This window comes from Anolis sagrei, chromosome 6 (genome assembly GCF_037176765.1).
Source record: "Anolis sagrei isolate rAnoSag1 chromosome 6, rAnoSag1.mat, whole genome shotgun sequence".
In the NCBI taxonomy this organism is placed as follows: Eukaryota; Metazoa; Chordata; class Lepidosauria; order Squamata; family Dactyloidae; genus Anolis; species Anolis sagrei.
In genome coordinates this window covers 120,640,802-120,656,022 of record NC_090026.1, presented here as the reverse complement: position 1 = coordinate 120,656,022, position 15,221 = coordinate 120,640,802, and the positions used below count along the sequence as shown (strand labels likewise).

The 15,221-nt window shown below is 41.3% G+C and overlaps 1 protein-coding gene across 6 annotated transcripts in view; it reads left to right on the top strand.

Moving 5' to 3' along the window:
- The window catches only part of DPP6 (dipeptidyl peptidase like 6), a 692,619-nt gene that overhangs the window by 538,392 nt on the left and 139,006 nt on the right, over positions 1 to 15,221 (top strand). For all 6 annotated transcript variants that reach the window (XM_060782596.2, XM_067470371.1, XM_060782595.2 and 3 more), the window contains exon 7: positions 13,640 to 13,721. In XM_060782596.2, the coding sequence (XP_060638579.1) occupies positions 13,640 to 13,721 (82 nt within the window). The remainder of the gene's footprint in view (positions 1 to 13,639; positions 13,722 to 15,221) is intronic.

Genomic DNA, 15,221 nt, shown 5'->3' with positions numbered 1-15,221 from the left:
AAACATCAAAACATCCAGGCATCCCCTGGGCAACATCCTTGAAGACGGCCAATTCTCTCACACCAGAAGCGACTTGCAGTTTCTCAAGTTGCTCCTGACATGAAAATAAATATCCCCATTTGGTATGGCAGGCAAGCTATTGAGCCCCACTGATGTAGTGGTCGAACAAGACTAGTGGGCCAAGGGTTTAGTTCCAGGATCTTTCATGGATACAAAAATCCACAGGTGCTCAAGTCCCATTATATACAGTAGCAAAATAAAATGCTTTCCCTTATATCAAATAACAAAATCAAGGTTTATTTGTTGTTGTAGTTGTTTTGGATTTTAAAAATTATTTTCAAGATATGGGTGGTTGAATCTATAGATGGGAAACTCTGGTGACCAACTTTTACTTGTTCTGCTGATGTGCTTGGATTTTGGAGTAGTTGTTACTACTGTTTTGATTGAGATGTTGTTTTTGCAATATCACAGTGATGCAAGCAAGCAGACCTTGGTTCTGCTGCAGGGGACATACAGTATATGTCTGGTTCATCATCCTGATTTTGACTGATTCGCTTCTGCCTGCATCACATTCACTTGGAGTCAGGCTCATGATGCAGCTGCATATGCCCATTTGTATGAGGCTTACTTGTTACCCTGTATAATTTCCCAAGTACAATATCTTGCCAGGCCTGGTACCTGAAATCCTTAATTTCAGGTTTTGTAGTTCTGAATGCAGGATGGGAACATACTACATTGAAGGCAAAGTGGGTGAGTTAAACAAACCTTGAAACCCTAAATCAGTACCTGTCATCAGTAATGGTCTGGTTGAGGGCAAACAAATTGAAACTTAATCCAGACATGACAGAGATACTCCTGGTCAGTCAAAAGGCAGATCAGGGAATAAGGATCTAGACTGTGCTGGATGGGATCACACTCCTCCTGAAGACACAGGTCCTCAGTTTGGGGGTCCTCCTGGACTCAGCACTGAACCTGGAGGCCCAGGGATCAGTGGTGGCTTGGAGAGCCAACTGTGCGAATTCCTTGGGAAGCCAGATCTGGCCATGCCTTAGTTACATACCGCCTGGATTATATGAGGCTCCCTCTGAAGAATGCTCAAAAAATTCAGCTGGTCCAAAGAGCTGCAGCCAGGATGCTCACTGGAGAGAGCAGACAATCCCCCTCTTGAAGCAGTTCCACAGGCTGCCTGTCAGTTTCCAGGCACAATTCAAAGTGCTGGTGATGACCTTTAAAGCCCTAGATGGTTCAGTTCCAGGTTATTTGGGTGACTATATCTCTTTGTAGGAAACTGCCCGGCCCTTGGGATCTTCAGGAGAGGCCCCCCTCTTGATCCCACCTCCATCTCAAGCTCAGTTGGTGGAAATGAGAGAGAGAGATAGAGAGTGAGTGAGTGAGAGAGAGAGAGAGAGAGAGAGAGAGAGAGAGAGAGCCTTCATTCTTGGTGGCTGCTTCACAATTCTGGAATTCCCTTCTTCCCATGCTTTCATTTGACAGGAGAATAAAACCTTTTTATTCAGACAGGCTTTCAAAGAAGAAGGTTTTTAATATCAGGTGGTGCTGTGGTTTTTAATTCAGGGGGCAATGTGGGATTGGGGGGATTGGAGGGAAGATGAGTTTTAAATGCCATTTTAGTATCTGCTAGTTTAATTTTGTTTTTTTATCACTATTTAATTCCTTTTTAATTGCTTTTTAACTTTTGTATTGCACCTTTTAAACTTTCCTAGTGTGGAGTGTTAGTCACCTTGTGTCCCCACGGGGAGAAAGACAAGGTAAAAATAAGAAGGAGGAGGAGGAGGAGGAGGAGGAGGAGGAGGAGGAGGAGGAGGAGGAGGAGGAGGATACAAATACAACTTCGACAAAGAACTGGTGGGATCACAAGCCTGAAAAAGTAACAGAAAATGAAAACATCAAACTACTCTGGGACTTCCAAATTCAGACTGACAGTGTTTTGGAGCTCAATACTCCTGACCTCATGATTGTGTTAAAAAACCAAGTATGGATCGTCAATGTTGCAATCCCAGGTGATAGCAGGATTGAAGAGAAACAACTGGAAAAGCTGACATGATATGAAGATTTAAAGATCGAACTACAGAGACTTTGGCACAAGTCAGTAAAGGTGGTCCCAGTGGTGATTGGCACACTGGGTGCAGTGCCTGCCTAAAGATCTTGGCCTGTACTTAAACACATTTGACGCTGACAAAATTCCCATCTGTCAGCTGCAAAAGGCCACCCTACTCGGATCTGCACGCATTATTTCTTGTTTGTTGTGTACATGATTGTGGAAACGAAAAAAGTTTGGATTATTGATGTCGCTATACCAGGTGACAGTCACATTGAGGAAAAACAACAGGAAAAACTCAGCCGCTATCAGGATCTCAAAATCGAACTGCAAAGGCTCTGGCAGGAACCAGTACAGGTGGTCCCAGTGGTCATTGGCGCACTGGGTGCCGTGCCAAAAGATCTCAGCCAGCGTTTGGAAACAATAAACATTGACAAAATCAAGATCTGTCAACTGCAAAAGGCCATCTTACTTGGATCTGCACACATCATTCGAAAATACATCACACATTGCTAGAATCTTGGGAAACGTTCGACTTGTGATTTTGTGATATGAAATCCAGCATATAGATCTCATTTGCTGTGACATACTGTGTTTTTGTTTCAGTAAAATAATAATAATAATAATAATAATAATAATAATAGTCTTTCTTAGCCTCCAAGTCCCATCATTCCCAGTCTGCATGGCTAAGGGCTTACCTGTTTGCTCCATAATTAAATTATGGAATTAACCTCTGTTAATACATGCCACCAGCCACTACTTTAGAATGCTTTGAAATGGATTGGAGAAATCATGCGTAGCAAATAGCTCTGTCGATGGCTATTAGCCCTAACATAGTCTATTGACTATGTTATGTATATATGTCAGTGTACAGAAGCATTTGAGTATATACTCACTAACGTTATATTATACACAGGATCCTGTTCGAAATTGGTGCCCATGGTGGTCTTCCTCATTACATTACAAAGTAGAAGCCCATACTAGGAGCTGTCTTTTCCCCATAATAGCAACTTGCTTTTATGGGTCAAGCAAGAAGCTTTACCATCTCTAGTCTCATTTTCACATATTACCATCCCTCATTTTCATTCTCTCTCAACTCCTATCTCTCACTTGTTCATCACATACTCTCTCTTCCATCTTAAAGACTAATTTACCTGAAAAGCAAAATCATATGGTAAAGCTGAATATTATAGATAGGGCCAGTTTAGGCTGCAAGGAAATTTGCAGATTTAGGTGGCTTGCAGCAAGGAGACTTCCTAAATATGGCTGTTCAGTAGGACATGTGAAGATTACAGCTTCAAATGCAGAGAATGAAATTTCCAAGAGTTGGCCCCAAATATATTTCAGTTTGACTTGTTCCATCTAGTAATATTTCTGACCCTGAACCCACCAATAAATGTATGTAATAATTGATAAGTGAATCCCAGTAAAATAACATCCTTGATCATTCTATATGTGCTGTTTTCTGGCACTGAGGTATGGCTTCTCCTCCCAGTTTAAGATAAGTGTTGTAATTTTAAATGAGAAATACCAGCAACATTGGGAGATTTTAAGGTTCCTTTTTTATCTTACTTTTGAACACTTTTCATTCATATTTCCTCCACTAATATGTTGCTTGCAATATCAACCTTTCCCCTTCCAAATTGTTTGTTGTACTTCAAAAGCCATACAAAAATTGTTACAGTACATAAAACCAGAATAAAATATAGTATTAAAAATGTTAAATATAAAATACTTTATAATTTGTGTATTAACAAGGCACGTAGCTCTCGCAGGGAATTTTCTCGGGGGAAGCTGATATTCCTGTTGTGTTGCGGGAAGCCAGCGGAAGTGAACAAGCAGTGCCAGTTGTCAATAGCTCATCGACTGGTATTGTTGTGAAGATCAAAGATGAGCATCCTCATTCCATTTCCTTCCAAGTGTGAAGTTTGCACTGTAATTTGCTACCTAAATGCTAAGGGCATGAACGCCACTGCGATTCATCATGAAATCGTTTCAGTTTATGGAGAGGACGTAATGTTAAGACCGCATGTGACCAAACGGGTATGGAATATATTGTGAGACCATGAAGTAACTTTGCAGAACCATCCAAAACAAATACCGTGGGATTCTGACAATGGGAGTCTGTCTCCTTCATGACAATGCATATCTGCACACCGCTCATGCAACACAACAGTTGTTGACTTCATTTAATTGGGATGTTTTAAGACATCCCTCTCACAACCCCAATTTTGCACCCAGTGACTATTGTCTGTTCACTAAATTGAAAAACACCTTGGTGGAAAACACTTTTCTGACGATGACAAGGTGAAAATCGAAGTGACAAAGTGGCTGAAAAAAGCAGAGGGAAACGGGAATCAAAAATTCATCCCACATATGACAAAATGTATTGAACTGAATGTTGATCATGTGGAAAAAATAATGTAATACCTATGCTACAATCTATGCAAGTTTTATTAAAATATATTCATTCTTTGTATTTTTTAAAAAATCTTGCAACCTTACTTTCCGGATAACCCTCATACATACACATACCTATAATGTGTGTTATATCTTCAACACCTTTTACTGAGTATCCTCCCCCCCCCCCCCCCCCCCGCCATGCAAATCATATCATTGTTTTCCAGCCTGGGAGCTCTCTAGCCTTTTGAGCAAAAGCTTCAAGTTCAAACAGCCCCATTATCCAGAAGACCACCTCTTATTATTTTTATTTTCCAGCAGAATGACCTATTAATGTGCACATTTGCAGCAACAGATGTTCACATTAGAGGTTTATTAGCAGAGCCACAAACAAGGAATCTGGGCACCTTTGTCCATCTTCCTTTTTGTGGTATTTTATTCGTTCCTAATGAAAATCATGCTGCACAGCAGTGCCATCTCGTGGACTCCAGTGTTACTATAACTTCCAACACTGTACTGTAAACAGATAACACCATAGTTTTCTGTGGCGATACGGTATACTTTCGAATGACTTGAAATGTATCTCAGAGGCCCCACAAAATCATCTGCATTGGAGGTTCCATAAAGTTGACTCTAATGATATTATTTTGAGTGAAAGCTTAATAAAACACTGTTGTTTTAATACCTTCAAAGTAGTATTATGAAAATTGTGGTTGTTATGTGCCTTCAAATAGTTTCCAACATGCAGTGACCCTATCATGGGGTTTTCTTGGCAAGATTTGTTCAGAGCCGATCTAACTTCGGCTCCTATTGCAGCAAAGAGAGTGAGACTTTTTGTCCAAGATCAAATAATGACCAAATGTGGATTTGAACCATAGCCCTTGGATTTCTTTCTGTATTTGTATTGGACCCAGTCTTGGAGGTTATTCATTCAGCAGTGGCTATTTTGAGTTGCAAACAGTGAATCCTGGAAGAGTGAATTGTTTCCCCTCTGATTTTTCAATATTGCCATAGTGGATGTCAGATTTTGGTCTGTTTACTCCTTTGCACAAGATACGGACTTATTTATTCCTGGCAAATGAAGGCAGGCATCCTATTGAGAGGGGCTTTTTTATTTTTTTATTTATTTATTTATTTACTGCGCTTATATACCCATTTAGGATGGACAAATCCCTGCTGAAGCTAATGACCGGCAAAATACTCATTCACTTTAATTCCAGTTGCAAACAACATTCATTTTATCATTTGGACACTTTGGTTTCTATGGTTTCACTTTACATGGATAGAAATGGCTTGAATTGCGGAGTCATGAACTGATTTAGAAATCTCACAAGGGGACAGTGATATTGATATGTAACTAAAACGTGGACTACTGTGGCCAAGTCTGAGTTCCCAAGGTATGGGCGCAACTGGTGTACACATTTTAATTGTGGAAAAGCTCCCCTGGAAACCTGAGAGCTGGGTTTCCAGGCTCAGTGATGAATTCAGGATCACTTCCAAGCTGTGAAGCCTTCAGAGGGAGTGTAACCTCATCCAGCACAGACTGTAACCCTACACCCTGCTCAGCCATATGACTAACCAGGAGTGCCTCTGTCTTGTCTGGATACAGTTTCAATTTGTTCAACCTCATCCAGACCGTCACAGCTGCCAAGCACCGGTTCAAGGACCCAGTGCTTATACCCAAAAGTATCCTGGCAGAATGGAACAAAATTAATTGGACAATTCCTTGCTGAGTAGTTAGAGAGAAATGACAATGTCAGGGTATGTAACAAGGTGAGCTTGTTGGAAACATTTCCCTGAATTCAGTAATGCAATAACATTTGAAGCCCACATCCCAAAATCCTTGTTTACCTGCCACTGTTCTTCAAATGAGGCCCCAAGGGAAGTCACAGAGGAAGAAGACAGGAGATGAGCTAAATTGGACCCTGGGAAAAGATGATGTATTTAATATAACCGTCAGAAGCAAGAACGGAGATGGAAGAATCAACAAGTGCCAGACATAACAGAGAGTACCTATCGATTTATGAAACACTCAGAAAGAATCCAGGGGTTGTTATTTTATGGCTCTTAAGGTGAAGATTTTGAAAGGAAAAAAAACCTTACTCATTTAGTCAACACACTCTGTCCTTCAGTTTCTACACTTTGTTGTCAAATAAAAATGAAGCAAGACCTCATTTTTTCTGCTGTTAGTCTTTTAGGAGAGGACACTTTCTTAGTTAAAGCCTGATGGATAAAGGCCACTTGCTAAATTTTCCATTTGTGTTTGTGCAAGAAAAAAAAGCATCCTATATCTGTACATGGTTGTGAGCACACACTTTTATGCATGTAGCCAAGACCACTATCCTTCTATATTTCTGGCCAAACTATCATCTTTGCTGACTACCTTGGGTCCACCATGGATTGCTCCTTAAGAATGCAGTTGTAAGGTTGACCATGAGAGGATAACCCAGTTCACAAGTTGTCCATAACAGCAAGCTTTGATTTTGTTGAGAGCTGTATTCTGTCATGTTCAGCATTGGATTCACTTCTGAGGTTTATTGAGATGGTGTTTGGAAGAAGGGCCTCAAGGCAGGGGTGGATGAATCGGTCTATAGTTGCATTTTTGTCAAAGCATGATCTCAAAAGGAATTGGATTCTCTGTTTAAAAACCTGCCCAAAAATTAATTCATAATTTTGCACATACATCCCATTCATAATATTTTTTTTCACACCCATCTCACCCTCCCTCATATATAACCTCTGATAAAGGTCACATTTTGTGTATTATACTGTATATTGAGAGTTTGATGCCATTTTAAATGTCATGATTTTATCCCATGGAATCCCATGGTTGTAATTTGGTGAGGTGGTCAAAATTCTGGCTAGAAATTCCAGACCACTCATCTGAACTATAGCAGAAGTCAAAATCACAAATATGGACAACTGTAGTATCAAATTGTTACAATTCTACCATGTAGATAGATCCTATGAAAGTGTTGTGCGCCCTTCTTTCATGTACCCTAGTTTTGTGTAGTCAAGGAGTGACAGAAAGAAAAATAAGCTGATTTACTTTCAGCTATAGCAGCTCCTTGACATTCACAGACCCAATAGAAAGGAGAAAGTGGCAATGTTGGAAGGAGGAGGCAAAAAGGAATGCTTTCGTAACTCAAGCAGAGAACAGACTTTTTCCAGTTATAGGAAGTGTTGTGGCAAACCCATTACTGCCAACCTGTTCAAATAGGAGTGTCGGGTTTTTACATTTGTTATAAAAATGGTTTTTCTCCACTCCAGTTCACCATAGTCAAATGAAATGTCTATATCCATCAACCACCATTCCTCAATTCTGCTACAAATGTTTTTCTCCCACCAGCTTGCACAACCAACCGATGTGCAAAAGATATTGCTCAGATTCAGAATGAGACCAGCAAACTATTTCTAGCAGCAAATGCCATTGCTGCAAAACGCATGCCTTCCTGAATTGCCCAGCAAAACACTCACAAAATTAAATTTCTTTTTCATCTGTGGTTGTTTGTGAAGCTACTGTAGACTTTGGAAATAAACTAGAAAGGCTTTGTAGACTTGCATCATCTAATCAGGAGAAGATCAATAGCTGACATTGTTATTTTTCCTCAGCTTTAAAAATAGATTACAGGGAGTCCTGAAAAGCAAAGAAAAATCTTCTTGGCTTTCTATCTGTGGCAAAACTATGGCAGGAACAAAGGTATGTTGTTGGAGGAAGGCCGTCTTACATCATCCCTAATCAGTTATCCAAGCAGGTTTCTGCAATAGGTTCTGCTTGTAATTGACGCTTGTTTTTGGTGAAGGATGATGCATCAGGAGGAACGGACAGGACATGCTCTGGATGATTGTTCATAATTGGGATTGTGCCTCCTCCGTGCCAAGTTTGTTCTCCAAAGTCTTAGTTAGAGGCCTGAACATGGCACAGACTGTTTGTTTAGAAAGATGATGGGACTGTCTTGGCCTTTTTCATTGCAATATTTCTGTCAAATAGAAAACAAGTTGGCTTACAAGAATGTTTTTAAGCCCAGGTAATGATACCTGCTTACTCTAAAAAACCTGATGAGGATGGAAAGAGAGCTTGTCCCTTTCCTTGCTCTGCTTGTCCTTCTGCAAACAATGTCCCAGCTTAGCTGAAATGACAAGCTGAAACATTAAATCAGAACACTGTTTAGACATGCATCATTTCACGACACAGTAATTGAGCTTTACCAGCAAACCAGAGGTTAAACCAACCCCTTCTGAGAGGTATGGACACATACATAAATTGTAATAATGCAATATATGGGGATACAACATATATGAGACTTGAGCATTTATGGATTTGATCCATAGAACCAGTATCTAATGGATACTGAGGGGTTACAGAATTTAGGATTAGGACTCTGATGCCCTTCCGTTTTGTTTGAGGACCAGGTAATTAAAGAAGAGATGCTTTAAGCAAAAGGGCTTTTGAGCCTCTATTTAAATATGGGATATTTTTCATCATTATATCAGGGAAACCTATATCTTTTAGGGCAGTGGTTTTCAACTGTGGATCCCCAGGTTTTTGGCCTACAACTCCCTGAAATCCCAGCCAGTTTACCAGCTGTTAGAATTTCTGGGAGTTGTAGACCAAAACATCTGAGGACCCATAGGTTGAGAACCACTGCTTTAGGAGATGACATTTTGTCAGTTGAAGTCTGATGTATAAGGAACACTTGCTAAAAATTTCCATTTGTGTTTGTGCAAGAAAAAAAATCCTATATGTGTGCGTGGTTATGAGCACACACTCTGAGCCCACAGTGGGTTAAACCCCTGTGCCAGCAGAACGAAGACCGACAGGTCGCAGGTTTGAATCCAGGGAGAGCGCGGATGAGCTCCCTCTATCAGCTCCAGCTCCTAATGTGGGGACATGAGAGAAGCCTCCTACAAGGATGATAAAACATCAAAACATCCTGGCATCCCCTGGGCAATGTTCTTGCAGACGGCCAATTCTCTCACACCAGAAGTGACTTGCAGTTTCTCAAGTCGCTCCTGACACGACAAAAAAAAAAAGAAAAGCACACACTCTCATGTACGAAGCCAAGAGCACTAGCTTTCTCTGTTTCTGGCCAAACTATCATCTTTGCTGACTATCTTGGTTCGACCATCGATTACTCCTTAAGAATGTATTTATTTACTTTGCTTATATACCGCTGTATCTCAAGCCCGAAGGCGACTCACAGCGGTTCACAAACAGTAGAAACAGTAGAAACAGCAGTGGTTCCATACAACATATAACAATTGACTTAACACATTATCCATAAATTACCAATAAGCAATTACAATGCACAATTATTACAAAAAACAACCGTACCCAATCTTCTCATCATCCAAGCGTAGTCCAGGTTCGTCGTCCATTGTTCCATTCCTATGTTCCATTACCAGATTGCACTAAATTACTCAAACGCCTGCACAAACATCCAGGTCTTCACCTTTTTGCGGAATACCATTAGAGATGGTGCTAGTCTAATGTCCGTAGGAAGGGCGTTCCACAGCCGAGGAGCCACCACCGAGAAGGCCCTATCTCTCGTCCCTGCCAGCCGAGCTTGAGAAGCAGGCGGGATCGAGAGCAGGGTCTCCCCGGAAGATCTCAAACTCCTGGTGGGTTCATAGGCAGAGATGTGGTCAGATAGGTAGCTTGGGCCGGAACTATTTAGGGCTTTAAAGGCCAACGCCAGCACTTTGAATTCAGCCCGTAGTTGAAAGGAAGTCCATGAGAGGATAATCCAGTTCATGAGTTGTCTGTAAGAGCAAGCTTTGATTTTGTTGAAAGCTATATCTCAATATGTCAAACTGATATTAAAGACAGACAGTCTGGAAGTGGAGGGTGCCTCCCCTTCTGGCAAAAAATTGCACTCACCAGCTGTTCGGCATCTATCATAGTCCATTACTCATTATCCATCTAACTGAGCATTCTTATTGTGCAAGTTAAATATGCAAGAAAAGAGTGATGGCATACCATTTCATGCCCAAATCTCCCAAACTGAAACTTTGACTCTGATTCTATTGCTTCTGCAAAGTTTCTGCTGCCTATGTCATGACTTGTAGTGAACTATTAATATCCCATCCAATATGAACTGCAGACCCACTGTGCCTCCATTACTTATATCAGCGTTTCTCAACCTCGGGGTTGGTACTGCTGGGGGGGGGGGGTTGCGAAGGGGGCATCAGAGGGGTCGCCAAAGACCACCAGAAAACACAGTATTTTCTGTTGGCCAGGAGGGTTCTGTGTGGGATGTTTGGCCCAGTTCTATTGTTGGTGGGGTTCAGAATGCTCTTTGATTGTAGGTGAAGTATAAATCCCAGCAACTACAACTCCCAAATGTCAAGGACTAGTTTTCCCCCAAACTGCACCAGTGTTCACATATGGGAATATTGAGGATCCATGCCAAGTTTGGTCCAAATCCATCATTGCTTGACTCCACAGTGCTCTCTGGATGTAGGTGAACTACAACTCCAAAACTCAAGGTCAATGCCTACCAAACTTTTCCAGTATTTTCTGTTGGCCATGGGAGTTCTGCGTGCCAAGTTTGGTTCAATTCCATCATTGGTGGAGTTCATAATGCTCTTTGATTGTAGGTGAACTATAAATCCCAGCAACTACAACTCCCAAATGACAAAATCAATTCCTCCCCAATCCCACCAGTATTGAAATTTGGACGTATTGTGTATTTGTCCCAAATTTGGTCCAGCGTATGAAAATACATCCTACATATCAGATATTTACAGTACAATTTAGAAGAGTAGCAAAATTACAGTTACGAAGTAGCAATGAAAATAATTTTATAGTTGAAGGTCACCACAACATGAGGAACTGTATTAAGGAGCTGTGGAAATAGGAAGGTTGAGAACCACTGATTTATATGTTTGGAAGAAATAATACATCCGAAAAGTGATTTGTGCATATGGGTGTTTGTTTTTTAAGAGACCAAACCAGGCCCACTTCTTATTAATGTAATAAGAGGAGGACTTTCTCCAGAGCTTAGAGAACCATTTTTGGCTCTTTGAATATCATGGTAGGCCACAATTTGAGAGTATGGAGGACTCAAAGGATGCACTGGTCAGCACTCCTCCAGGGCTGCATTTATTCCCGTGGATTCCCACTCCTGATATAGATTATTGAATGAGCTGTCTAGTTTCTGTTCCCAAATCCTATTTGCCATGCTCAATCTTGGTTTTTATTTTTAAACGCAGTCAGAGTTTCAAAAGAGCAAACAGAAAAGATTCTTTGGGAAAGGAGCTGTGACAGATCGGTATTCAACAGATAGTACAAATAGTATTCCACTCTCCAGTTAATTTGCATATCAGATGCAAAGGAAATTGAAGAGATGCCAAAGTTCTTTGCCTTGTGAATTAGTCTCTCTCCTCTCCTCTCTCACATTTTCTTTCTCTCAGAGACAAGGAGAGAGGGAGACAAATGGAGAAAAACATTATCATCGGAAGTAGTTGATGCATTAATGGACTCATAAGGCTTTTCTACCTGCCCAACTCCACCTATCATCATCAGTCTTCCATGTGAATACTGGAAATAAGTGCTAATAATGTTAAAAGGAGTTTGCTATCAGAGATAAATGAAATGTATATTGCAAATAATAGATGGGGAATGTAAGCCATTTATAAAAAGAACTCATAGGTATTGTCGAAGGCTTTCATGGCCGGAATCACTGGGTTGTTGTAGGTTTTTTCGGGCTATATGGCCATGGTCTAGAGGCATTCTCTCCTGATGTTTCACCTGCATCTATGGCAAGCATCCAAGAACTCATAGGGTTGTTGTGATCATAAAATGAAGTAGATATACTCCAGATACTCCCTGAAGCAGTGTTTCTCAACCTGGGGGTTGGGACCCCTGGGGGGTTTGTGATGGGGTTTCAGAGGGGTTGCCAAAGACCACCAGAAAACATATATTTCTGATGGTCTTAGGAACCCCTTTGGCAGAGAAGGCTGAAGATCTCTCCACCCGTCTTTCTTGTTCCTTTTTGGAAACAGATGGCGAATCCTCCCACCAAAAGCCCTCATTTGCTGTGATTGGCCAGCTTCTCAGCCAAGAGGAGGGCTGTTTCTGAGACTCCAAGTGGGGAGGGGAGAGCAGGCATGCACAGCACATGGCAGGGTGGTGTGCATGCGCAGGTGAGGGAGAGCATGCAAGGCAGCAGGGAGGCTCGTGCCAGCGAGTCCCTTCAAGGCATGAGGGTTCTGTATGGGAAGTTTGACCCAATTCTGTCATTGGTGGGTTCAGAACGCTCTTTGATTGTAGGTGAACTATAAATCCCATCAGCTACAACTCCCAGAGGTCAAGGTCTATTTTCCTAAAACTTCACCAATGTTCACATTTGGGCATATTGAATAGTCATGCAAAATTTGGTCCAGATCCATCATTGTTTGAGTCCACAGTGCTTTCTGGATGTAGTAAGTGAATTACAACTCCAAATCTCTAGGTCAATGCCCATCAAACCCTTCCAGTATTTTCTGTTGGCCATGGGAATTCTGTGTGCCAAGTTTAATACAAGTCCATCATTGGTGGAGTTCAAAATGCTCTTTGTTTGTAGGAGAACTATAAATCCCAGCAACTACAACTTCCAAATGACAAAATCAACCCCCCCCCCAACCCCACCAGCATTTAAATGTGGGCGTATCAGGTATTTGTGTCAAATTTCATCCAGTGAATGAAAATATATCCTGCATATCCGATATTTACATTACGATTCATAACAGGAGCAAAATTACAGTTATGAAGTAGCAACAAAAATAATAGTACCGGCTGTTAGGAATTGTGGGAGTTGAATTCCAAAACACCTGGAGAGCTGAAGTTTGCCCATGCCTGGTCTAGTCTGTTGAAGTTATGAGTTATTGCATTTGTTTATGAAACTGAAATCTTGGGTTTTCTGCGGAAATTTGGATTATCGTTATTATAAAGTAGGATGAAATGGACATAACAAAATTCACATGATATGGCAAAATCCAAACTTAAAATCCAAAATGAAAAAAAAAATGTCCCCAGCTCTCTCTCTCAACATACCATGCTGTATTTTACACAGTTTTCTAAATGGAAGCCAATCAAGACAAGTGCTTTGCAAGTCTGGAAAAAGCCTAAAGTTATTCTTGGGCTAGAATGTAGAAGAAAATGCTCCGTGACTCAACATTTTCTCTATTTTCTTACAGAGAACCTCAGAATTTGTACCCTCCTGAAGTTAGCAACACAAAGCTCCAATATGCTGGATGGGGACCAAAAGGCCAACAGCTGGTAAGAAAACTCTGGTGTGATTTTGCTACCTAGATGCAGTGACAAATGTGAATGACTGGATGGTCCTTGTGGTCTCTTCCAACTCTTTTATTTCATATTGCCTTCCCCAGATGCTCATGCATTAACAGGCATTAGAGAATGTTTGTATTCGAAGCAGTTGACTTTGGGCATTTTGTCCAGACTGTAGTATTGCTTGGCCACATGTGTCCTGGTTTTCATCTGTGAAATGTTAAAGGGAATTGTAGGGGGGAAATGTAAAGAAGTACTGGGTTGTTGTAGGTTTTTTTGGGCTATGTGGCCATGTTCTAGAGGCATTTTCTCCTGACGTTTCGCCTGCATCTTTGGCAAGCATCCTCAGAGGTAGTGAAGTCTGTTGGAACTAGGAAAAGGGGTTTATATATCTGTGGAATGACCAGGGTGGGACAAAGGACTCTTGTCTGTTGGAGCTAGGTGTGAATGTTTCAACTGACCACCTTGATTAGCATTTGATGGCCTGGCAGTGCCTGGGGCAATCTTTTGTTGAGAGGTGATTAGACTACTCTAACAGCCACCATGTCGGACTACACAGTAGGAAGCCATTGAAATCCACAAGCATGTGGACAATTTCAACAGAAAAGAGGAAAACATGAAAATGAACAAAATCTGGCTACCAGTATTTAAAAAACCTCTAAAATTACAACAGCACAACAGCAGAGAGGAAACAAACAAGGACATCTAATCACCTCTCAACAAAAGATTGCCCCAGGCACTGCCAAGCCATCAAATGCTAATCAAGGTGGTCAGTTGAAACATTCACACCTAGCTCCAACAGACAAGAGTCCTTTGTCCCTTCCCTGGTCAGTAGCAGACTAGCAGCCAGAGGAGCTGGCATAACAGGAGGGTTGTATGCTCCCTGTACGCCACTCCAGTGAATAATCTGCCTGCCCCCCATTGAACCAACTGAAGCTTCACAGGGAACCTCATGTAGAATGTGTTGCAGTAGTCTATATGGGATGTAACCAGAATATGGACTATCGTTGCCAAGAAAGAAATTTTGGTTCATGTGTTGGGAGCAAAGTTATCAATGTGGCAAGATTACCTTTCAAGTCAAAAAGTTGGAAATTTCTCATTGGGGTGGGGGCTTACAGAATGCAAAAGGAGGCCTATCACATAATTTATTATGACATTGTGGTAACTGCTTCAAAATTTAACAAAGAATTTTGGGTTGTTGCCCAAATTGCAGTGGTGAGTTTCAAATTGAAAGCTCATATAGAGAAACTCAGAATTCAACAGGGCATCGTTTTTGAAAGAGATTTTGTGTGTGTGTGTGTGTGTGTTTCAGGAGTGACTTGAGAAACTGCAAGTCGCTTCTGGTGTGAGAGAATTGGCTGTCTGCAAGGACGTTGCTCAGGGCATGCCCAGATGTTTTGATGTCTTACCATCCTTGTGGAAGGCTTCTCTCATGTCCCTGAATGGGGAGCTGGAACTGACAGAAGGAGCTCATTCGTGCTGTCTCCAGAT